Source organism: Musca vetustissima, unplaced genomic scaffold (assembly GCF_032173495.1).
Source record: "Musca vetustissima isolate MV318-11 ecotype Yass unplaced genomic scaffold, APGP_CSIRO_Mvet_v1 utg28202, whole genome shotgun sequence".
Lineage (NCBI taxonomy): Eukaryota > Metazoa > Arthropoda > Insecta > Diptera > Muscidae > Musca > Musca vetustissima.
The window spans coordinates 1-27,031 of record NW_026885341.1 but is presented as its reverse complement, the minus strand read 5'-3'; the positions used below and the strand labels follow the sequence as shown (position 1 = coordinate 27,031).

General features: G+C 33.3%; 1 protein-coding gene and 1 pseudogene across 1 annotated transcript; one reads left to right on the top strand and one right to left on the bottom strand.

Annotated features, from left to right (window-relative positions):
• The first annotated feature begins 7,512 nt into the window (after positions 1–7,512).
• LOC133332571 (phenoloxidase-activating factor 2-like) lies at positions 7,513–8,627 on the top strand (annotated as a pseudogene).
• Positions 8,628–10,980: 2,353 nt separating this feature from the next.
• LOC133332570 (calcitonin gene-related peptide type 1 receptor) lies at positions 10,981–18,950 on the bottom strand. Its single transcript, XM_061540945.1, has 11 exons — positions 18,812–18,950; positions 18,456–18,599; positions 18,185–18,320; positions 15,087–15,177; positions 14,886–14,977; positions 14,616–14,742; positions 14,332–14,433; positions 11,752–11,870; positions 11,599–11,672; positions 11,378–11,484; positions 10,981–11,253 (listed from the first exon to the last, which is right to left on the bottom strand). Exons 1-11 carry the CDS (start codon positions 18,948–18,950, stop codon positions 10,981–10,983), a joined length of 1,404 nt encoding a protein of 467 aa, XP_061396929.1.
• Between the last annotated feature and the right edge of the window lie 8,081 nt (positions 18,951–27,031).

Genomic DNA, 27,031 nt, shown 5'->3' with positions numbered 1-27,031 from the left:
GTAAAGAAGCAATAAATAGCTTCTGGGGCGAATATGCCAAAAAAAGTAAGGGAACTGATGAGGATCAGTGGCGATATTCGAAACTATAATCTTCAATGCCTTACTCGTCGGCGAACAATTATTTGGCAAGAAGCTGTTAAAAATTAAATTTTCCTAGCAAGGATTTTGAGAAAAAATCCCACGAAAAAAGGAATACCACAAACATGCGATGATAAGTACTCAGTAATAAGAATAAAAGATGTTTCGAAGCGTATAGAACATGTTACGCACAAACAAGCTTCAGATATATTGAAAGAACGAACGTATACAGTTAAAGTGGTTTTTGAGAAAATTATATGGTGTGCATTATAAACATGCCTTGAAGAGAAGTAAAGCCTTTTGAATACTGTAGTTAGACGTAAACATATCTGAGTGCCAGTGCCAGTGGAGAATACATCCGAAGACGTGAAAGTGCTGTATTTTTTGGATTGGGTGCATTGGATTTTTCGACAGTGTATCTAAAAACTCAAAGCATGTTTCCTTTGCTACGTGGAATTAGAAGGATTAACGGGAAAAGAAATTTCGACCTCATAATAAACACAATAATCAGTTTGGGTTGTACTCAACATTTTTGAGAGGTCAATGATATGACGGCGCGTCTCACATGTCCGGAAATTATAATGGAGTGCAGACCATTATTAAATTATAATTAATTTCTGCGGTATACATTCATTGTTCATTTCACATTTTAAAATTAAGTTCAAATGGAAGAAATAGGGGAAATTGTAAGATATAATTTATCTTTATTTCTCAGAAGTAGGAGTTGCAGTGTGAAGAAGATTTGGTACGCAAAAGTAGAGGTCAAATGTAATGAGTTCGAACTCCGAGTATTTTTATAGAACTAGGTTATTTGTTCCATGATTGGACAAACTAATTTTAAATATGAAAAACAGATTTCTGGAAATTGAATAAATTATTATAAAATTTTAGTATAAAGATTTTAGAAAAATTAAACAACTTTATGAAAAATATCTGAAAGTGGATCTGTGGATTACTATGTGGAAACGAAAGATCCCCGAACATCTAATCCACTTGATGCGATTGTGGTATGTGATTGAGTTTTTTCTACCTCACGTTGAATAAAAAAATATCTGAATAACTAACTAAAAAATCTAAACATTGAAGACTTGATTTGAAATAAAGATTATTTTTTTATGTGGAAAACATTTAGCATATACGCAGTACATTAATGAAGTTTTATATTTATGTGGCTTTAATGAATATAAAATACTGACTTTAGTTTTAATTCATTTTCACGATTATTAATGCCTTTCCATATATTTTCTAATAAACTTGGTATATGTTTATTAGAATGCGTACAAATACAGCCTTATTCTGGATATTCGCTGGGAGATATCTCGCATATAAAATATTTTTCGCTTTCACATTCTCGCCTTATTCTGAATGAATAGGGAGACGCAAAAAATGCGAGATGCAGATTCGAGTTTTCGAAAATGGTGGTTGAAAAAAAGATTCGTGTTGCCATATCGTAAATTAAGTTGCGCTGTGTGTGGCCATATTGTAATTTAAGTTGCAATGTGTGTTGCCCCATTGTAATTTAATTGTGTAATATTTTTCAATATATTATTTATTGATTTTTGTTATTAAAAATTGTTACTTTTTATTGTTATTTAAACTTTATAGCAATACAAATGTGAAATATCAAGAATCCGCTGTATAAATGCTTTGTAATTAAAAGAAAATAAATTAAAGTTTGAAAATATGGCAACCTACAATATGGCATGTGAAACAGCTGTTCATTGTTTTGATGCAATTTGTTGCAACAACTACAATAGATTACAAATAAAAGAACATTTTTTTATGATGGCAAAAACAGAACGAATAATAGGAAGAAATCTGCGATTTAATTAATTAATTCACAGTTTATTATTTCACTACATAATTGTGTGCCTTTTTATTTAATTTTGATATTTTATCTCCCCAAATTCTTAAAGTGGTCAGTTATGTTATGATTTGCTGCTACTCCTTTATTTCTTCCTTCAAATCAAGCACACGATAATTTTGAAAAAAAAAAATATTTTTTGTTCTTTCATAATTTTTATATCAGTTTTTCACTCTTAAGCGGCTCATCAGGCAAATTTGGTTTTTCCATAATTTTTAAAATGTTTTTCTTGAGAGACAGATCCTCACACAAATGTCTGTATTTCGCCTCCAAAATGCATCAAACTCGACTTAAATATTCCTTATTACCTTCATACATTCTTTGGCAGCATGCATCGTTATCAATAGGATTTCCAATGGCATTTTATTGGCTGTTTTCCAGTTAAAAATTTGCTTACTATCATTTATAATATTCTAAATCGTCATAGAATAAGTATTGTGTAAATATTTTTCATAAAAATAGTTATTACTTATGTTTTTGTAGTCAACTCCCCTTAAATTTATTAGCGAAAAATTTCGCACAAAATTTCATCTCATCTGTAATTCAGAATACCTAATTTTTCGCCAAAGCGGATTTTTTCGCTTTCGAACTTCATTCAGAATAAGGCGAAAGCGAGAATGCGAAAAAATTCACTGGAAAATGTTGTTCAGAATAAGGCGAAGGGAAAGAGCGAGTAAATTCACATGGAATTGACATCTAGAATAAGGCTGATAATCTATATTAAAACTAGCTGACTAGAAGATCATATCTTGTTGTTGCTCCAACGTTTTTTCATTATCTTATTTGTCCCTTCTTTATTACAATATTCTTAATTACAATAATATTTTATTCATGTCATACTGTTCTTTTGATTTTTATATTGAAATCAGTATATAACTCGAAAAATTTTAGATTTGGTATAGAAATTTAGTGGTTTCCGCTCAGTTATAGGTATATTTCATTTTTAAATAAATTGGTAATTAGTTTTCAGACTGCCGTTGTAGATTTGTATATATTTGCTATATATTCTATAAATAGTTTTTGACAGTTATGGGCGAAGAGTTTGGCCAATATTGACGCCGTATACCTTCTTTTAATTGTAAATGCCTGTTTTATATCTTAACTCTAAATCGTGAAATGATGTAATCGGATTTGTTATATCCTCACATTTTTTAACAACTTGATTTAAATTTAACATTTGAATAAGTTTTTGTTAAAGGTGACATAGGTCCACATCCAAATTTATAGTTGTCGGCCAAAAAAGAAACATTGTCAAAAAATAATACACTTTTTGACAAATATGGAAATAAGATTTCATAGCTAACAGCTTGGGCTCTATAGAAAATAAGACAAAACTTCTAATATCTGACGGTAATGCTAATAATGCTATCATTACCATTATTTTATGGTCGCATTATTAGTATTAGAACATACATGTTATGAAATTAGAAGTTTTGATCCAACTAACTTAAATAACAAAATTGTTTTTAAACATTAAAGCTCGATACAAAATTTGGGGGATTGTAAATATTACTTAATATATTTGTTTTGGCGGAATCTCACAATTAGTTTGCATATTTCCCTATTCTGACCACATACGATTTATTAGTCCCTTGAATCGTCAAAATCGGTGTAGCCGTTATTGAGTTATAAACGATGTAACTAACACAACGTTCGATTATTCCAATTTCCCGACTTTCTGATGCTTTTCCCAACATTTTCTTCGTAAAAAACTTCCCAATGTAATTACAAACCAGAGACCTGCGCCGATCGGCTCACAGCCGGCTGAGCCGAGCCGCCGATAAAATTCATAAGCCGCCGCCGCCGAAATTTTGTTCGGCTTCAATCGGCTTAAATACAGCCGCCGTTTCATGTTCGTTATAACAAAAAAATGAGCAAAAATACTGTTTTTATAATTAATATAATTATTTAATTATTATAATTAAAAATAAATTTAAAACATTATATTTAATATATTATATATACGTTATTGAACCAATTTAAAACCAAATTTTTATTTTTGGAATATGGTAATATTGGAACGCTATTTTTGTTTTCGCAAATAGGCAACTCTTTTAAGTGTGCGTTAGTATTTTATGTTAAAAGCAAATAAACAAAAATGGCGAACCAAATAATTACAAATTATTTCCACAAAAAATAATATTTTTAATGAAACTAATTCAGATTCCGATGACGACCTAGCTGTGTTTACTGCAATTGATAACGACATAAATGAGTATAAAACCAGTAAGGAAAGTAGTAAAGTCGGACGGGGCCGACTATATGATACCCTTCACCACTATGGATATATTAAACAGGACTATTAACATGAAATTGGATGAAATAAAATATGTGATATTTATCTAAATGTGAATCTACCTATATATCCATAAGTTATATAAATCGACTTCAATCAAATATAAATAGGTTATCTGTTGGGCTATGTCTGTACTTCTAGAAAACTCAACTACGTAATTCTATGCTCAATTTTGTACGTTGTGCAAAATTTGATGTCAACCTGACTAGCATGAAGAGTTTGATGTCCAATTTACTTAAAATCGGGCGAAAATATATATGGAAGCTCTATCCAAATATATCGAAGGATATATAGGGACTTTGGTGCTCCATTTACATGAAATCGGACGAAACTACGTTATGCCAAATTTCATGCAAATCGAAAGATATATAAGGACTTTGGTACACCATTTACCTTAAATCGGAGGAAGATATATACGGGAGCTATATCTAAATCTGAACCGATTTTCACGAAACTTGGCACACATCTTTCGTGGCTCCATTCAGTACGCTATGCCAAATTTCGAGCAAATCGAAAGATTTTCAGGGTCTAAAGTCCGTAAATCGGGCGAAACTATATATGGGAGCTAAATATAAATCTGAACCGATTTTCACGAAACTTGGCACACATCTTTTGTGGCTCAATTCAGTACGCTATGCCAAATTTCGTGCAAATCGAAAGATTTTCAGGGTCTAAAGTCCGTAAATCGGGCAAAAATATATATGGGAACTATATCTAAATCTGAACCGATTTTTCCCAATTTCAATAGGGTTCGTCCTTGGGCCAAACAAATGAACTGTGCCAAATTTCATCCAAATCGGATCATAACTGCGACCTGTACTTTGTTTACAATTTAACATGGACAGACGGACGGACGGACATGCATAAATCGATTCAGAAAGTGATTCTATGCATATTCTCAAAAGGAACCATGGGTCTATCTCGATGATTTTTGCCTGTTACAAACATATGCACAAAGACATAATACCCTGTACCACAGTGTGGTGAAGGGTATAAAAATATTGAGGAGAAAAAGTCAAATTAAAGAAAAAAGTCAATTGCTTTAACAAAAAATCCTCAGGTGGATCAGTAGTTTGGGACCATTTTGGTCAATTGGTAATTGGAAACAAACCTGTTCTTACAAAGTTCCAAGTTTGCTTTGAGGAGACTCCCATGCGACTAAAAGGGTGAGTAAATGTTATTTCTTAAAAATGATAAATTAATTGGGAACCGTTGGTTTAGGAGAATTACCAATTAGATTAGATTTTCTACATTTAAAATAAGATATTTTTCTAAATCAAGACAAAATCATTTCAGATTCGGCGCTTCCACTTCTACTACAAACCTTTGTAATAATTTAAGAAGTGATCACGGTATTGATGTAAAATCAAAAAATATGGAAGTGGGAAAACAAATTATTTAGAAAAATCAGACACCGAAAAATTTGCTAACTCACGTCTGCTTGTACAGATGTGCTGCAGAGATTTAAGACCATTTAATATAGTAGAGCAACCAGGATTTATTGATTATATACAAGCCATAAAACCAAGCCTAATTTTACCATCAGCTACTACATTAAGTCGGTCTGCCCTGAGGATGTGCACAGAACATACAAAACTACAATAACGAAATTTTTAACCACTTAAAGTCCAGCAAACATTTTATTAGTCCTTGACATGTGGACAGACTCTTACAAGAGACGAAGTTATATAAATCTTCGAATTTTATTCTGCCACAATTTTGAAGCAAAATGCATATCATTGAAAACTGAAATTTTGATGTGATATAATATGAATCCTTAATTAAAAACTGAATTTCTTTTTAACTACATATATGTATTTTTTTTGTAGAATATAAATGAAATATTTTAATATTTATATGATATACTTATTTTATGTATATATTTATTTTTATTATTATAATTGATGTGATATAATGTGAATTTGTACAGTCAATTTGTTCCATTATTGTGTGTTTTTAAGCATCCTTATATTTAAGTACTTGGGAGGTAGTAACAAAATATCTATTTAATTGCCTTTAATTCGGTATTCCCCATAGGGCTAGAAACGTCCCTCGTTATTGACGGTATAGTTTTTGGTATAGGCTCCACATAATGGAACCGCTTAATCTTTACTTTATCATGTCTCACAGTGTTTTATTTGAGAAAAATTTCACAACCTATACATACCATGCAAATTGCTTCACATAACGTAACTTATATTTTCAAACTAAATAAATCTTGATTTTATGGAAAACGTGAGCAAATAATGATAACGATTAATCTTACTCTCTCTTTTCGATTTCTTATTATTAAATTTAACTCTAATCTATATACATATATATACATATACATATATATAAATGAATTGCTGTTGGTTAGTCTCGCTAAAACTCGAGAACGGCTGAACGGATTTTTCATATCTTAGTCTTGAAATGTCCGTGGAGCTTCAGGGAAGGTTTAAAAGGTGAGAAAAATTTGAAAATCGCGAAAAATTTGCAAAAAATATTTTGAAGCATATTTGCATTTCCACGAATTTATTATCGAGCTATTTTTATTGCACCACGTCGTAGTTGTTATTTTGAGATATTTTGGGAGAAAATTGGTAGCGCAGCATTCCTTTAAGCTTTAATTTGTCAATTATTGAAAATTTTGAAAATATTTTTTTTTTCAATTGAATTGACATTGTATTGAAACTTTTTTGTAAGAATTTTAAAAAAGAAGACATGCGGAATAGTTCCATAGGGACATTTTATTTCTTAACGTACCTAAAATGTTGCTATGCCACGGGAAATCAGATGCCACCAATAGATGGTGGTTATTTGCATAATCGTTGGTTAGTACCTTTGAACTTATAAACTCAATACCGCATTTTCCGATACTAATAATATGTATCGCAGAGAAAACTAATATATCACTCATTTGCTGCAAGAATTTTCGCGGATTTTTCTCAAAATCTTCTTTCATTAAAACTTTTCCACTACAATTACAGACTACCAGTCGTTTCTTTAAAAAAAATTTTTGCAAGAAATCCTAATGGTTTTGCACGAGTATAATACATACGTCGGAAATATATTTAATTTACGTCAATATTTCTGACGGACCATATCTGACATTACTGATATGACGGGCAGTTTAGTTTAAGAAAATCACCGCAACGTTATCAGTAGCATAAAATTCCACATTGCTAGTTGAGCGGTCCCATTGTTTGCGTTATTCATCATCTGCCCGCACATAGATCTGTAAAAAATAAGAGAATTCCAAATTCTAAATTTAGTTACAAAACAGCTTGGAAACATGACGGTCAAAGTGACAATTGCGTGGTTGTGTTTAGCATTTCTGATGTGTCATGTTCATGGTCAGGGAATGTCGTTAATCGATTTAATTAACAGCACGAATGCAACTACCCAAGTATCGGATACTAAGGTGACTAAATCACTACAAATTGTGGAGAAAAAATCTTTTTAAGCTTGTGGTCTTTATAAATATGTTTTAAAATTATAAATATATGTAACCATTTTCTTGTTTTGTAGACAATTGTTCCCGTCGTACCACCCATTTCCCCCGAAGTACACCAAGGTTGTGGTTGGCGAAACGAAGAAGGTTATGGTTTTAAAATGCACGTCACCAACGAAGATGAAGCCGATTTTGCTGAATTCCCTTGGATGGTGGACAGAGTACGTAGCATGGATGTTAATGGGGAAATTTTATTTATGTATGCCTGTGGTGGTTCACTGATAGCCAAAAATGTGGTCTTGACCGGTGCTCATTGTGTCATCAATCGTAAACCTAACGAGCTCACTGTCCGTGCCGGTGAATGGGATACTCAAAACACAGACGAAATTTTACCCCATGTCGATCGGCGAGTTTATGAAATTATCCGACACGAAAAGTTCCACAAAGGCGCCGTCTATAATGATGTTGCTTTACTGATACTAAATGAACCCTTTGAATGGCAGGAGCATATTCGTCCCATCTGTCTACCAGAATCTAATATAAATTTTGATAATCAACGTTGCTATGCTACTGGTTGGGGAAAGGATAAATTCAAAAAGGAAGATTAATATCAGACGCTATTAAAGAAAATAGATTTACCTATAGTTCCCCGTGATAAGTGTGAAGATAATTTGCGGCAGACTCGTTTGGGACCGCGTTTTAATCTGCATGCAAGTTTTATTTGTGCGGGTGGTGAAAAGGGAAAAGACACCTGCAAAGGTGATGGAGGATCACCGTTGGTATGTCCAGTGCCTGGTACAGCAGGACGTTTTTATCAGGCCGGCATTGTGGCATGGGGTACCGATTGTGGCCAGCAAAATGTTCCTGGTATTTATGCAAATGTCCCGTATTTACGTACTTGGATTTTGGAAAAACTTTCCGCCAAAGGTATTACATATGAAGATTTTACACCATAAATTATGTGAGAATGGAATTGTATAATAAAGTGTTGTATAACATGTATAACATATTGAAATGTATATTCAACTAGCTAAATCCTTGGCGCTTCGCTGCCCCCACCAAAATTATCAACATAGGATTGTAATACAATATAGGAAAGTACATGTAGAAAACTATCTATATGGAGTTTGCAAAGCAGTATAAAAGGGACTACACTTGATGGCACTTGAGACTTCTGACCAACGTACTGCAATATGGGGTTTGATGAGTGACTTATAATTCCAACTTAATATTTGAAAATAGGTATTCATATTTAATGGTTCGATTGGCGGTGTTACCGTCTCCGGACTGTTGTCCGCAAACATTTAAAATAATATAGGAGTAATCATTCGGCAGCAAATAGACATAGATATTCCAGAGACCGTGTTAACTTTAAAAATGTGAGCAAACAAAACAAAATGAAATACTACAACAATAATTTAAGGAAACTTCATTCTGTAAAATGTAGCAAAGACTGGTGGCAATTGTCCAAAACATTAAAAGATCGTAGCATTTCTAATATAGGTGATCTCAGTGCGTTTGATTTTGTGAAGCATTTTAGCGTATTACTGTTGGATAGTTATGACCAAAAAATCAGTTGTTGTATTCCTTTCTGTTTTGATCCTTTCTTGAAATAGACTCGGGTGTAAAGCCGGGGTGTATGCTCAGTCCAATGTTATTTTCACTATACCTAAATGATCTACATGAAATTCTTCCAGGCGGACTTAATGTTGCTAATACCAACTTAAAAATTTTACTGTATGCTGATGATATTGTCATATTATCAAACACGCCTCATGGACTACAGGAAATGATTGATGTACTATGGGACTATTGCCTCATGTGGAACCTTAAAGTCAACATCTCAAAATCAAAAATAAATGTCTTTAGAAAAGGTCCGAGAATTTTAAGAGATCTTAATTGGCATTTTGGTGATCAGGATATTGAAATTGTGAACTATTATAAATACCTGGGAGTTGATTTGACCTATAACTTATCTTTCAATAAACATATAAAAAACAAGCAATCTCTGGCTTTTAAATATTTAAAAACTCTACATGGTCAAGATATCTATCCACCAACGAGATATAATGATATACGTCGCCCATGTTTGGCTGCACAAGTTTGGGGATATAAAAAACGATGATATAGAAAAACTGATTCTTTTTTTTATGAAAAGAGTATTATTTATTATTAAAAATTTATAAAATAGGATCTCAGAAATAGTTCAACGTGTAGAACTTTCAATTATAGTAACTTCTGTACTATGGGTATTTAGTGCACAATTTACATTAAATTAGAACAAATATATATATATATGCTATGGGTGCTATATACATATATATATATATATATATATATCTGACCCGATTTTCTCGAAATTTGGCACACGTCATTCTAGACTCAATTGACTACACCATGCTATATTTCGCTCAAATCGAAAGATATATAGGGACTTTGGTGCACCATTCATCTCAAATCGGACGAATATATATATATATATATATATAGGAGCTATATCTAAATCTGAACTTATTTTTAAGAAATTCACATCATTCTAGACCTAATTCAGTGCGCTGTGCCAAATTTCGTCCAAATCGAAAGATATGTAAGGACCGTTTACATTAAATCGGACGAAACTATATATGGCAGCTATATGTAAATCTGCACCGATTTTCTCCAATTTCAATAGGATTCGTCCTTGGGCCAAATAAGTGAACTGTGCCAAATTTCATCCAAATCGGATCACAAAATAATCGACTCAGAAAGTGATTCTATGCATATTCTCAAAATCAACTAAGGGTCTATCTCGATTATTTTTGCCATGTACCACAGTATGGTGAAGGGTATAAATATATAAACTTACCCTTTTCGAATTTAAAACCATTTCCATTATTATAATTAAAAGCGTGTCATTAGTTATAATTAATTTATTATACATACATAAATATAACGAGAATTTATATTTTCACTTACATTATACACATTTCATTGACAAATGATATACATACATATTTACGCATTACACATCTACGAATAATACATTTTTTTTAATTATTACAATACAATATATGGAGTATAAATTTTCAATAATCACAATAAGTAAACAAAAATGTTGAAAAATAAATGCAGAAATACTTTAACATAGTTTATACTCTCATTTAGAGTAGGAAACGTTAACAAATTAACCTCCTTAAGAATGTAATAGGTACAAATATTAGATGTATTCTTATTCCTAACATTAATTTGGGACGATAAAGGTTGTACACCTGTTAGTGGAGGGTTACATTGTTTTAATCAGGATTTTAATTTCTCTCAATATCGACCCCCTTAAACACCTAATTCCCGACTAGGAGTTGTTGTAGCCACTTGACCGGTACTGCTGGTGGGTGGCGGTGGTGAAACGATGCTGGGCATCAAACGATTCAAAAGACTGCGCACAGCAAATGTCACATCATGATTGGCAAAACAGAATAGGAACGACACCACAAAGCCTTGTAGGCTAACCAAAATGACAGACAACAGTTGATAGAAACGTTCCAAAGGTGTGCCTGAATCCGGACGATAAGGTAATAGAAAATGTTGTAACCCAAAGAGAGGAACCTGTCAATAAAAGTCAAAGAAAACACAGGGGGGAAATTAATTTTACAACCCAATGACCGTAAATCGACTACAGGTGTATATATCCACATAAGTATGAATGTTTGTAATTTGGGGAATACATTACCAAAATAATAGTTGCCCTTACAGCCTTGCGTATGGCCAATGGTGCCGGTTGGGCCGATTGTGGGTGTAATTTTCGTACAATAACGCGCAGGACGTTAATCAGAAAAACTGTAATGGAAAATCAAATCGATTTATTTATTGCCTTTTTATGATTACAGGAAATTGTTATAGTCTAAAACAATAAAGTAGATTTCAGTTATATTTGATATATAATTAACTCACAAAAACTAGAAACCAAGGAGATGCACACCGGCACCGAGAATATCCATAGCAAAAAACTATCATTCATCCAGCAACTATTTTAATGGGAAAACAAATGTAAATCACACAGGATATGAGATTTTCGTTACGCCTCTGTTGTGATTAATTACTTACTGTTTATTATCTTCAGGATGGAAATATCTCGCCACTCCATATGCTGCCACAAAAATCAACGGCGAAAGCCAGGAGAAGATTTTAAACCAACGCATAACAATGGTGTCCTTGACAAAAACCTTTGGTGGAAAACATAATGGATACTAAAGAATTCATCGTTAATTTTTAATTTAGGGGAAAGGGAAAGCATGCAGTTTTTGCCAGAGCCTACAATTTAACACAGCGACATATTATAGCCACAAGCTGATACACTTGGCGTGGCTGTTCCAAAAGTATTAATTAATATTACTATTTCATAGTCCCCATCGAAGTCACAATGTTGAATAATAAAAAAATCGATGATGACATGTCGATGATTTTGGGAGTAAGAGTAAATAATATTCTAAAATATAAATCTGTTCGCAACACCATGTTTGGTATGTCCGAAGAACTAATGTTATATTTTAAATGTACCTATTTTAATTTGACAGTCCGGCCTTCGAAATATTCTTCGGAGACCCCATAAAGTACATATATACAAGAAAATATATGTTATCGTCCACCACTTTGGGTATGAACAAGAGATGCTCTAAAAATTTTTATCGTATGATACAATCAGATGTATTCCAATATAAACCTTCTCTAATACAACATACGTCCTTCTCTAATAAATGTTACCTACTGGAAATCGGACAAAAGTAGATTTCATTTCATCGGACAAAAGTAGTGATTACATATCAATTGGGCTGATTCAGAATACTTGGTGTATCATTTGTATGAAATCCGCAGTGCAATCAATCAAACGTTACATATTAGTTATACAATTTCGAAAACATATGTCGTATGTTTTATATCTAAATCTGAACAGATTTCAACGAAACTTAACACATGACATTGAGTACGATATGGTCATTTTTTTTTGTAAATCAAAAGAAAATATAAAGACTTTGGTGTACCATTTATATAAAATCGGACGAAAATATATATGGGAGCTATATCTAAACTTTAACCGATTTTCTCCAATTTCAATAGGGTTTGTCATTGTTAAATTGTAAACAAAGTACAGGTCGCATTTATGATCCGAATTGGATGAAATTTGGCACAGCACATTTATTTGACACAAGGACGAACCCTATTGAAATTGGGAAAAATCGGTTCAAATTTGGATATAGTACCCACATATATTTTATATAAATGGTGTACCAAAGCCCCTATATATCTTTCGATTTGCAGGAAATTTGGCATGACGTATTATATTTAATATTGACCAGAATTTTGGCGACTTTAGACATTTTTTCAAGTAACATGAGATTTTTTAAGAATCCCATAATTGTAGATATTTTGAATGTCAACTCCAAAATACAGCAGATTTAGATATAGCTCCCATGTATATTTTCGTCCGATTTTATCTAAATAGTGCACCAAAGTCTCTATATATTCTTCGATTTTCATGAAATTTGGTATGGCGTACTAAATTAAGTCTAGAATGATCTGTTTTAAGTTCCGAAAAAATCCGTTCAGTTTAGATATAGCTGCCATATATATTTTCGTCCGATTTAGTGTAAATTGTGTACCAAAGCCCCTATATATCTTTCGATTTTCACGAAATTTGGCACAGCGTACTAAATTAAGTCTAGAATAGTGATAAATCTGAAAATTGGCACCACTTATATGGGGGCTACCCTGAAACGTGGACCGATATATCCCATTTGTAATACCAAACATCCTAGGAGTACTAGCAATATATGCGCAATATTTTAGAGCTCTGTCTTAAATATTGCGACCTCTATCGTGATTTTAACAGACGGAGAGACGCGCGTAAATCGACATAAGGCTGAGGGTATAAAAATAATAATATAAGCTTGATAAAAATAGGTTCATCCGTTTCTGAGGAGTGTTTGTACGGAATCTCGACAAGAGATTTTTTACTTAATAATTTGTAGCTTTTACCAATACTCTCCCACCGGAAAATTTGGAATTCCGAGTTCAATCTACATTTTCACCGAAGTTACTCCAAAATTTCATTCCGTGGTTTTGGAAGTCTGGATCCCTGAAATATTTTCAAACTCATATTGTTAAGCAATCTATAAACACCCATGAATAGACTTGGGCAAGATGTAAATATCCGTCAAATTGAGTAAATGGGGTAAATAACCATTTCTGGGTAATTTTTTGTGTATATACTATATAGCCAAATTTTGACAACCTACGTCATGTGGTTCGTAGTTTTATTATTTACCAACTTGTTTAAAGTATTATAAGACTTTCCATTGTAAACCGGTTTGATAACTGAATTCCAGAAATGGGGTGTAAGAAATACTCACTAATGCCTGGTAAATATTATATCTATGCCTTAAAGAAAACCCACACATATTAACCATCCAGAACAGCATCTTTCCTCGGCACCTATCGTGTTAGAATCTGGGGCATTCTATCACATAGTTATATCTTCAATCGTTTACCGTAACAACAATACAACATTTGACTTATGAAACAATTCAGATTCCAAAATCAATATTAAATTTTGGATACACTTTACAAATACACATGCACACCCAACATGACATTTGAGATATTAAAATTGTTGTACTTTGGACTTACCACAACTAAGACCAAATGGAGATGTAATCCCTCACAGAACATCCAAAAGTAATTGACCAGCATGAAATAGTGAATGACCAAATGCAATATTATGCACCAGTACTGGGAATTGTTTGCCATGATTCAGAAATATAAAAGGAAGAAACACATAATGTTTTCATTATTACTTGTGTGTATAAACAAAATACCACAAGGCTTTGCTTCGAACATCATCAATCAAACAAACTTTAAAGTTTTCAATTAATAATAAAAAACACACAGACACAACAAGTTTCTCATCTTACCGGATTGTCACGTATTATCTGTGGATCTTCAACAATCAGTTTATACCACATAATCCAGGTGATACATGTGAATGCCAACGATGCAAACAAATGAACATGAATACGTATTCGAGTGCAACGCAAAGATCTGAAACACAAAATGACAACAACACCATTGTTCATTACTTTGCAGAATTAATTGGAAATCCACAAAATTATATTTACATTGACAGATTGATAGAATGGATTTGTGTGTAAAATTCATACAAATTTTCAATTTTGTTTACTCACTTGAAACCCAAAAATATAATAAGTGACAGAAATAACGCCACGCAGGATACACTATAGCCCTTGACGTACAGCTCATTGACAAATGTGCGAAACTGATTTTCATGAAAAGATACGATGAAAATTGTGAGTTTCGGGAGTGTGGGAGATTAAAAAACAGGAATTCAATTTAATATGGTGTCGTAAGAAAATTGCTTATCTTACCTCCAGATCCTCATAATCTATACAATTTGTGTAATTTGACCATTCCTGTTGACTGTCTGGATGATGATACCATGTGCCATTTTCTAAACATCTGCAATGGAAATGAAATACAGTGAACTCTCGATAATGTGAACATGCAAAACAGATGAACTCTCGATAGTGTGTCGGCATAGTTCATCTTTTCGAATTTGTTCACATTTTCGATTAGACCACCTTATTTACCGCTAATTCCCCAATTTTTTCTATACTTTAATGCCAGTTTTAGTGTTCGCATTATCGAGAGTTCACTGTATGAAATGAAACCAAAAATTTAAAACTAAAACTTAATTTTTGGATCTGCAATATGCTTTGTACCTATAAACTTTCTTTATAGCTTGATAGTACTTTTACGGGTCTAGATCAAGTAAAGAGGTACAAAATTTGTATTTCGATTTTTTTTATTTACATCCTACAAATTTTACTACCTTTTCCTATCAAGGTTCTAACTCAACCAAGGAAATGTTATTTTTTATTACGGGTTCCCAATAGGTAAATGGATTTTTTGTAAACAAGTAATAAGGTGATGAAGGTCGGCCGAATCGAACTTTTTACACGTTTTAAATACCTTAAATATAAATTTTGGAGTTATCCTGATATAGGGGTTAACCTAAAAGTGATCAAGCCTAGGTCAAGTCCGAATATGGGACTCATTGGTCCCCTCCTTGGGGTACCTCCCTCACAAAAGGGGGAATTTGTTTGCATATTTTCTTATTCTGACCACATACGATTCATAAGTACTTTTGCAGAAGTTCTTGAGTCACAACCATCTCAATGCAATTTGGTTGAAAATGGAGGAAAATGTGTGTCAAATCATTGGAAACATTTTTCAAATCATGGAATATATATTCAAGGCACATGTAAGTTAAACATAAAAAAGCATCTAAAGAGAAATTACCTCGACTTTAAATACATACTTCCCGAATTTGAAAAATATTCAATAATACATTCCATATATCGCTAATTTGTTGACGTATTTTTAAACATCATTTAAACCTATGTTATATCGAATATTTGTGATGGACGTGTTAGTATAAGAGTCGTTTATTTTGAAAGTGGTTTAAGTCCATTTTAGGTTCTGATACAAATCTTGATTTTATAAAAAATTTACAAAACGTATTACGTTATACATTCTATGAAGTAACAATATCTTTGGAACAAATCAAATACGAACCTTTATTGGGTACCAAATTTATCCACTAAAAATTATAAATATAGGTCCACTTTTTTGGTAGCCCACATCTCCCAATATTTAGTATTTTGGGGTTCTTAAGAGCGCTTTTCAACCAAATTCGCTGAAAATTGGTACATTAGGTTCTTATTGGGTACCAAATATTCCTACTAGAAATTGTAAATATCGGTCCACATTTTCTGATAGCCCCCATTAGCGTTACCCCCAATTACCGGATTATGGGTTCGTTTTCGTTTTTCAACCGAATTCGTTGAAATTTGGTACATTGAGTTTTTATTGGGTTTTAAAGTTCTCCACATAAAATTATAAATATAGGTCCAGTTTTTCTGATAACTCCATATAACTGTACACCCAATTGTCGGTATTTTGGGGTTTTTGAGAGCGTTTTTCAACCAAATTCGCTGTAATTTCATATTTAGTATTCGTATTTGGTAATAAATCTCCCAACAAAAAATATTTGTATGTTCCGTGTTTTGGAGTTGGCTCTATATAGCTGTATTCCACCATAGTATGCGGGATATTCTGTAGACGAAATTTTAAGTTTATACCCTACATCTATACCCATCTTCGAACGATTTAGCCATATGTTGTAATGAGTTCTCTATCGGAGGATATCGACATAAAAACTAAAACGTTAGGTTTCGGAATGAACTATAAAGGACCGCATTTAGGGTTAGTTCTATATAAAATTATCGTGAAGAAAGGTATTGGGATTCAAAACTAAAATATTACCTTGGAACTTGAGCTATTCGCTAATTACTACAAAATGTTGTCAATATTGTTCCCACTTTAGTATGCCTCATATAAATTTGCCCTCTAAATAGCAGTATTTTCATGCATTAATAATATAGGTCAACCTTTTGGGGTTTTGAGATTTTAGGGGAAATCCTCATTGAAATTGCTGAAATTCGTATTTGGTTTACAACAATCGATTGGTAGAATTGTCGTTATAAGTCCACTTTGTGGTATGTTCCCTATATTTTCATATCAAAAATCTGTCAGTATTCTTATGGTGGAGGGTATCCACAGTTCGACCCGGCCGAACTTAACGCTTTTTTCATTTGTTTTCATCTTCTACAGAACCCAAGTTGTTGGAAATTAAATATCACATTCATATTTGTCAAAAAAAGTGTAATATTTTTTTAACAATTCCTTTCTTCGATAACTTGAAGTGTTGATGACAGTGTAAACTTCAATAGAAATGTGTTTATAGGTTTCCTACTTTTCCATTAATTCGTTAATTTTTAACAACCTCATATTTACGCAATTTTGATATGGCAAACAACGATTTCGGGTCAGCTAGTGTGCAATAATATTGGACTTTAAATATATAATCTAATATAAAACTTAATATTTGCAAATGTTCTTCTTACACAAAAACATATTTTCTCAAATTCCAAATTAAACTTTTTATATTCATTTGCAAGTCTGCGAAACATTATGTAATAATATAAAATGTATTTATGGCTTGCAAGTTCTCAAATTGCAAAAATAAAAATAATTGAAACAATTAAAAGAAATGTTCGAAAAACGTTGTCTGAATACAAACAAATGCCTTTAAGTCTCTTCTGAGCAAAACGAAACAAAAAAAAACATTTTTGGTTATGCCTAACGGTCTTATGTAAGTAACAGTGATATAACATCGCAGCAGTTTCGACCTACAAACTTACTAGGTAATAATATCTTAAAAGCATTCACAGTCCAAAGGTTAGCCACTCGAATATGCTGTGGGATCCACCACAGCGCCAACAAACAATTTTCAGACACGACGATGCCGACGAAAAAAACGCAATGAAAGACCAACCTCCAAGGTTTACTTTGTTGCCCCAATGCATGTATTTTTTTCCTACATGTCGAACAGGATACTTACGTTTTATGGGCAAGAAATTTACTACTGAATCCCTCAACAAAATCCGGACAATACTGACTTAACACTGTGCCAGCTGGGGTACGTGGCCAACACAGATAACCGTCGAAACGTAATGGACAAAACAACTGTCCATTTCCAGCGGGTGTTGTAGATGGTGTTGTTGTGGTCGAACCCTTTCCACTTACATTTAGCAATAGGGCTGTGGAATATTCTAGGGTCGATGATGATGTAGTGCCATCAGATGGTGGTGCATCAGTTTGTGGTGTAATTAGATTTGGTGTTGCTAGTGTTGCTGCACTTATTGTGGCGTACAGTTCATTACGTTCTGCCTCGGTCACATCGACATTTCCAATATCGATGGATCCTTCATTTACGATGGCATCTTCTATGGAACGTGGTATGGCTGTTGGATATTCTGCAATGAAAGACAAAGAAAAAGAAGAAGACATTGATGACAACGACAATGTGAATACATTTCTAAAGTAACACGTGATAACAATTGCCAGCAATGAGTGACACTAATTTGATAGCTACAATTCATTTGACATTTTAGTTGGAATTGTTTATCAATCAAAATGAAACAAAGGCTATGTGAACTTTAAACTTTGTAGAGAGATAGTAAATTACCTGTACTTGCTGATGATTCATTATTCTGCTGTGATTGGTTTTTGTACTTTACCATGCAATCTACGAAGAGATGTGATAAAAATTCTTTCAAATTGGCCTCTCGCTTCGGCCGATGTAAATGGCTTAAGATAAAATCCATATTGTCAATTTATCTGAAAAATAAATAAATATATTTTTAATATAATATCAACCAATTTATCAACGTTTTCAAATTAATGTTAGGTATTTTAAAATGTCTGTATGTAGATAAATAAAGTCAGACATATATCAATGTCGTTTCCCTTCACTTCTAACAACTTGATATTTTCCCCATTCATAACAATAATAATACTTCAGAGAAATTACATTTGAAATTACACACATAACAAAATGTACATACACAACATATTATAACCCAGGTATTTGCAGATCATAAAGTAAAAACATTCTAACTCGTTACACATTCAACATCAAAATAAATTATTCCAATTAAAAAACACTGCAAAAAAATGTATGCTTTTTTATTTTTATACAAAACTTCAGAAGTTTTCATTACCTTGCAGTTTGCAATCTTCGTAAAATGAAACATTTCAAGTCTACACAAAAAATAACTTTTAACTTGGCAATAAACTGTAGCATACTTTTAGGTATCAAAACCATATGAATTGTTTATACACTTCATCACACGTTGGTACAGGGTATTATGTCTTTGTGCATATACAGTCGAGTACGCATATAACGAACACCGGTTATAACGAGATTTCTCATATACAATGGCAGTTCGGAAAGTTCTTAGCCTAGCACAAAAAGCGAAAGTGTATAAACAGAAAAAAGTGTTTTGGAATCTTCCATCTCTGTTAGTTATGTTAAATTTTGTTTCGATCTGACAACTCCTTCATATAGAAACAGGTGTTCAAAAAAGACGCATCCGCAATTTTTTTGTAATGGAAAACGCAGTGAGTAAGTTCAAAAGTCAACGGGGCCAACTATATGATACCCTTCACTACTTTGGGTACATACAAGAGATGCTCATATGTACAATTTCCTTTAGGTAGAATAGGCATAGCATCTATGGAGGACCATTGAAATGGAATAGGACGAAATTAACTGCGTGAAGTACATCGATATTTGAACTAAATTAAAACATCCCATACACATACCAATACATGTTATTCTAGGTTTGATTTGGTACGTTGTGCACAAATTCGTCCTAACGGACGTACCTTAGTTATTTGGTACATCATTTTGATGAAATGGGATGAAAATATATATGGAAGCTATATCATAGGCTCCTCCATTTGGACCATTTGCTTAAAATCGGACAAAATTATATGAGGGAGCTCTATATATACATCTGAACATGTTTCAAGAACAAAATATCGTTGAAATAGAACAGGATCTATGGTGCAGCATTTACATAAAATGAACAAACTTAGACTCCTCGGTGCGCCATTTACATAAAATCGGACAAAACTATATATGGGAGCTATATCTAAATCTGAATCGACTTCATCCAAATGGGATTATACTTTGTTCACAAAAATACATGGACAGACGGGCATGCATAAATCGACTCAAAAGGAACCATGGGTGTATCTCGATTCCTTATATGCACAAAGACACAATACCCTGTACCACAGTGTGGTGAAGGGTATAATTAGAAATGCGTGCTGTCATTAAATATATCATATGGTGAATGTGAATAGAAGGTGAACCACGTAGTGGACGTCCAACAAATTGACATGGTATTAAATGATCGAGTCCATTTAATTTTGCATGAAGAACTACAGATTAAAAAGCTTGCTGCAAGGTGGGTGCCGCATTTGTTAACAGTCGAGCAATTCTCAAGCTTTTTTGGATCATTATAAGCGTCGTTTCATAACTATTGATGAGACATGGATCCATCACTATACTCCAGAGACAAAAGAACAATCCAAACAGTGGACTGAAACTGGAGGAAGTGCCCCAAAGAAGGCAAAAACAATTCAATCGGCTGGTAAGGTTATGGTTATTGATTGACTATCTGCAAAAGGGTAAAACAATAAATTCAACCTTTTGGATCAATTAAATGTACAAATTCGAGAAAAACGTCCTGGCTTACACAAATCCTGGCACAAATCTAAAAAAAATTTTTGCTGGCAAGCCTTTTACCTCAAATGAAGATTCGATTAATTTTTGAAGACCTTGAGGAAAACTATTTTAATCAAGAGATAGAATTGCTAGCCAAGCGTTGAACTAAGTGTATTGAAGTTATAGGAGATTATATTGAAAAATATAAATATTTTTGTAAAACTAACAATTATCTTTCAGTGATAGGCTAAGAAGTTTCTGAACCGCCCTCGTATTTTAACGCTGGCAGCCTTTACAAAAAATGTCAGCTGTAATGTGAGATTATTTAAAGAAAAGGATAAGCATTTTAAGAATTATCAGAAAGGACATAAAAACTACCAAATTTCTAACTGAATATATATTTGTTCAGGTAAGCCTATAATTTGCCTCACCTTGGATATAAGGGACATTTTCTATAAGGAACTAATTTGCTTGGTCCGCACGAGTTCGCTATAACCGTACCCGATTGTATTTATATTTCTAATATATAATATGAGTCGATGTATGTCCGTCCGTCTATCTGTATTTAAATTGTATATGTAAGCAATAAGATGAAATTTGGAAAGTCATATCAAAAAGTTTTGAATCTAATAAGGAATAATCGTCAACAGCGTATAAAATTACATTAAACGTGGTTTTATTGCACATTATTCGAATTGAAGATGAAGATACTGTGTAACTCATCGAAACAACCATTTCGAACCCATATGATGATTCCATACAAGGGTAACCCTAAATTTTCTGTATTTTGGGGTTATTCGTTGAATTTTGGTACATTGGCTTTTTATTGGTACCAAATTTGTCGACCAAAAGTAAGCATAGGTCAATTTTTTCGGGTAGCCCCCATATAACGGTACCCACCAATTTTCAGTATTTTAGGTGTTTTGATGCGTTTTCGACCGAATTAGCTGTAATTCAGTACATTAAGTTATTATTGGGTAGCAGATCTCTTCACTAAAAATTATAAACATAGGTCAATTTTTTTCGGGTAGCCCCCATATAAGGGTATTTTCCGTATTTTTGGGTTCTTCAGCGCGTTTTTAAGCAAAGTCGCTGTAATTTGTTCCGCGTTCTGAGTTTGGTTTTAAGATTTAGAAGGTATTGTGATGTAAAATTGTTAGTTTCGAAATTGAGCTATATCAGTCCTTAATTAGGTATAGCACCTCATATAATGATAACTACAAATGTTTCGATATTCCTACACGATGTAATAAATATTGGCCCCGCAATAGGTATACTCTCCAGCGACGTACGCGTACAATTATTTTCTGCAATAACAATAGAACCGGCAACTTCCACCAATACCCCCGAAATAAAATCTGTGAACGTTGGTGACGACCTGATATAACTGTGATCGATCAACTTTTTGGGATTTTTATGAAAAATCTCCATTAAAAATTGTTGAAATTTGTATTTGGTGTACATTATCGATTACGTAAATTGGTTTGTAGAATTGTCGGTATAGGTCCAATTTTTTGGTATGTTCCTCTATTTTCAAAATTGTGCAAAAAAGTAATTTTATAATATCATGCGAACGGACAATTTGAATCAAGTTAGGGGGTACTGTTATATGGGCGCTATCAGAAAAAGTGGACCTATATTTATAATAAATCGACCCAACCCATTTTAAAATGGTATGTATACCATTCTGAAATCTATGAAAATAGCATTGGGCAGATTTGGGTTCTTTAGTTTAACATTTGTATGAAATCAAGCAAAATTATATATGGGAGCTATACACTATTTGGTATGCTGCAGTACAGTGCATTGTCCAAAATATAATCTAGATCGGTGCACAATTTACATGTTCTATGGACTCCTAGGAGCTCCAATTAAAAGAAATTTTGCAATTCACTATGCAAAATTTCAAAAATTCTAAATTGCAGATGATTCAGTTGAAAAACAGGCCAAAATACCGAATACTATGAGAAACCGTTATATGATTAGCCCCTAAAAAATTTAACCTATTGATTATTTTTGGTTGGAAGATTTGATACCCAACGAGAACTAATTACAACCAATTCGGTTACAAAACGAGTCAAAAATTTCCACAATACCAAATATTTGGGGATACCATTCTAGAAGTAACAGCAAAGCCAGTGCAAACTTTCAAAGCATCATCTTAAATATTGCAATCTTTATCTTGATTTCAAAAGTCAGGGGGATAGGGTTTCTGGTGATTATTTCGATGTATTGCAAACGGAATGACAAATTTTATTAAAAAACCAGTAAGGAAAGTAGTAAAGTCGGACGGGGCCGACTATATGATACCCTTCACCACTATGGGTATATTAAACAGGACTATTTCGATTTTCTCGAAACTTGGCAGACATCACTCTAGGCTCAATTCAGTACGTTATGCCAAATTTCGTGCAAATCGTAGGATATATAGGGACTTTGGGGCACCATTTACATGAAATCGGATGAAACTATATATGGGAGCTATATCTAAATCTGGACCGATTTTCTCGAAACTTGGCAGACATCATTCTAGGCTCAATTCAGTACGTTATGCCAAATTTTGTGCAAATCGAAAGATATATAGGGACTTTGGGGCACCATTTACATGAAATCGGACGAAACTATATATGGGAGCTATATCTAAATCTAGACCAATTTTCTCGAATCTTGTCAGACATCACTCCAGGCTTAATTCATTACGCTGTGCCAAATTTCGTGCAAATCGAAAGATATATAGGGAGTTTGGGGCACCATTTACATGAAATCGGACGAAACTATATATGGGAGCTATATCTAAATCTGGACCGATTTTCTCGAAACTTGGCAGACATCATTCTAGCTCAATTCAGTACGTTATGCCAAATTTTGTGCAAATCGAAAGATATATAGGGACTTTGGGGCACCATTTACATGAAATCGGACGAAACTATATATGGGAGCTATATCTAAATCTGGACCGATTTTCTCGATACTTGGCAGACATCACTCTAGACTCAATTCAGTACGTTATGCCAAATTTTGTGCAAATCGAAAGATATATAGGGGCTTTGGGGCACCATTTACATGAAATCGGACGAAACTATATATGGGAGCTATATCTAAATCTGGACCGATTTTCACGAAACTTGGCAGACATCATTCTAGTATTAAATTATTGGGCTGTACCAAATTTCGTGCAAATCTAAAGATATATAGGGACCGTTTACATTAAATCGGTTAAATATATATATGGGAGCTATATCTAAATCTGACCCGATTTTTCCCAATTTTAATAGGGTTCGTCCTTGGGCTGAATAAGTGACCTATGCCAAATTTCATCCAATTCGGATCATAAATGCGACCTGTACTTTGTTTACAATTTAACATGGACAGACAGACGGACGGACGGACATGCATAAATCGACTTAGAAAGTGATTCTATGCATATTCTCAAAAGGAACCATGTGTCTATCTCGTTTCCTTTTGCCTGTTACAAACATATGCACAAAGACATAATACCCTGTACCACAGTGTGGTGAAGGATATAATAATGACCAGTAAGGAAAGTAGTAAAGTCGGACGGGGCCGACTATATGATACCCTTCACCACTTTGAGTATATTCAACAGATGAATCCTGAAAGACGTCACATTTTTAAAGGACCAGTAAAATGAATATGGGAGCTATATCTAAATCCGAACCGATTTTCAGGAAACTTAACACACATCATTCTAGACCTAATACATTACGCTGAGCCAAATTTAGTGCAAATCGAGAGATATATAGGGACTTTTATGCACAATTTACCTTAAATCGGACGAAAATATATAAGAGATCTATATCTAAATCTGAACCGAGTTTCTGGAAACTTAACACACATCATTCTAGACATAATTCATTACGCTGTGTCAAATTTCGTGCAAATCGAAAGATATATAGGGACTCTGGTGCACTATTTATATTAAATTGGGCGCAAAAAAATATAGGAGCTATATATAAATCTGAACCGATTTTCAGGAAACTTAACACACATCATTCTAGACCTAATTTGTTACGCTCTGCCAAATTTCGGTCGAAAAATACGATCAGAACCCCCAAAATACCAAAAATTTGGGGGTACCGTTATATGGGGACTACCAGAAAAACTGGACCTATATTTATAATTTTTAGTGGAGTAATTTGGTACCCAATAAGAACCCAATGTACAAAATTTCAGAGAATTCAGTTATAAAACGAGTTATAAAATACCGAAAATTAAGGGTACCCTTATATCGGGGCTATCCGAAAAAATGGACCTTTATTTATAATTTTTGGTAGGGAGATTTGCTACCCAATAAGAACTCAAAGTACCAAATTTCAGCGAATTAAGTTAAAAAACGCGCTCAAGAACATCAAAATACCGAAATTTGGGGGTACACTTATATGGGGGCTATCCGAAAAAATTGACCTTTATTTATAATTTTTAGTAGGGAGATTTGCTACCCAATAAGAACTCAATGTACCAAATTTCAGCGAATTAAGTTAAAAAAACGCGCTCAAGAACATCAAAATACCGAAAAATTGGGGGTACCCTTATATGGGAGCTATGCCTAAACGTGGACCGATTTTCTCCAATTTCAATAGGGTTCGTCCTTGGGCCAATTAAGTGACCTGTGCCAAATTTCATCCAATTCGGATCATAAATGCGACCTGTACTTTGTTTACAATTTAACATGGACAGACGGACGGACAGACGGACAGACGGACATGCGTAAATCGACTCAGAAAGTGATTCTATGCATATTCTCAAAAGGAACCATGGGTCTATCTCGATTATTTTTGCCTGTTACAAACATATGCACAAAGACATAATACACTGTACCACAGTGTGGTGAAGGGTATAAAAAATATTTTACACTTTTGCAAAAAATTGTTCTAATGATTTAAAATGATTCACATCAGATGTCTCGTATGTGTGTCATTTTGCAAAATTGTAACGAAGCCTATGACGTTCAGGCATCCTTATTCATGCTGAGTTCTTCCATGGACGTTTAATGTGAAAACATTGTTTCGCCAACAAAGATGACATCAACGAGCTAGATAAGTGATATTAGCATGTAAATTAATACAATTAAGGACAAGAGCGTTTAGAAATGTATTACTTCGAACAAAGAAGAGGCAAACAAAAGCAAATACAACGACAACAACATATATTTCAATACGTTGTGGTTGCTGGCGTATTAAATTGTTGAAATAAATGTTCTTTTAAATTTAACAAAGAAGGTGAAAAATAAATATCGCTTCATGAGAAGATTTTTGTTTTATTTTCAAATTGGGAAAGCTGTTGAATGATGCATTAATTGGATGAATCATTGATTGATTAATAATTTGTTGTGTTCCGGTCGGTGAAAAATGGAGGCATTAATGAGGACGTGTTGAATGCTGAGAAAGAAATTTATAAATTAAAAAAAATAGACCCACAATATATTCGTTCTTCTACTTTGTCAAACCCCCCACAAGGACCTCTAACTATCTCGAGAGCCTTTACCATCATAATAAGATTTAATATTGCATTCATTTGATTTGAAATAATTATTCAATAGTGCAACTCTATGCCAATATGTATTGACATTTCTATTATTGTTCATTAAAATGGGAAATCACAAGAATGGAACTTTACCCAAGAGCAATGCATAGGCTATTACCTGGGGTAATGATTGGCATATGCATAGCTAATTGGACTACATTAAATGAAATGAAACAACAGCGTAACTGAAAGGTCACCATTTGAAATGTGAGAAGCACATTCAGACCAACAGCCATCCATCCATCTTGCAATCTTCCATTTGTGTTGATGTTTGTCAACTGAAGTGACATTTGCACTTAAGCAGAATATAGCTTTGACAGGGTTAGCAATAAAGTGCATTAAAATGCAGAAGGAAAGAAATAATTAAAAATGTGAAAGTCTATTTATAACTCAATAAAATATATTTATTTTATTGATATTCTTAAATTAAATTTACGTGCTTTCGGAGGGATATCCATGTGATATCCTGACATATATTAGTATATTCATATCAATATAAAGGTCAGCCACTTCTCTAGGATACGCTGGTAACTACGAACTATGTCATTATATATATAAAATATATTTTCCGGATATATCTCTCATAAGGTCGAGTGTATATAAAATTTGTCATTCTGTTTTCGACAC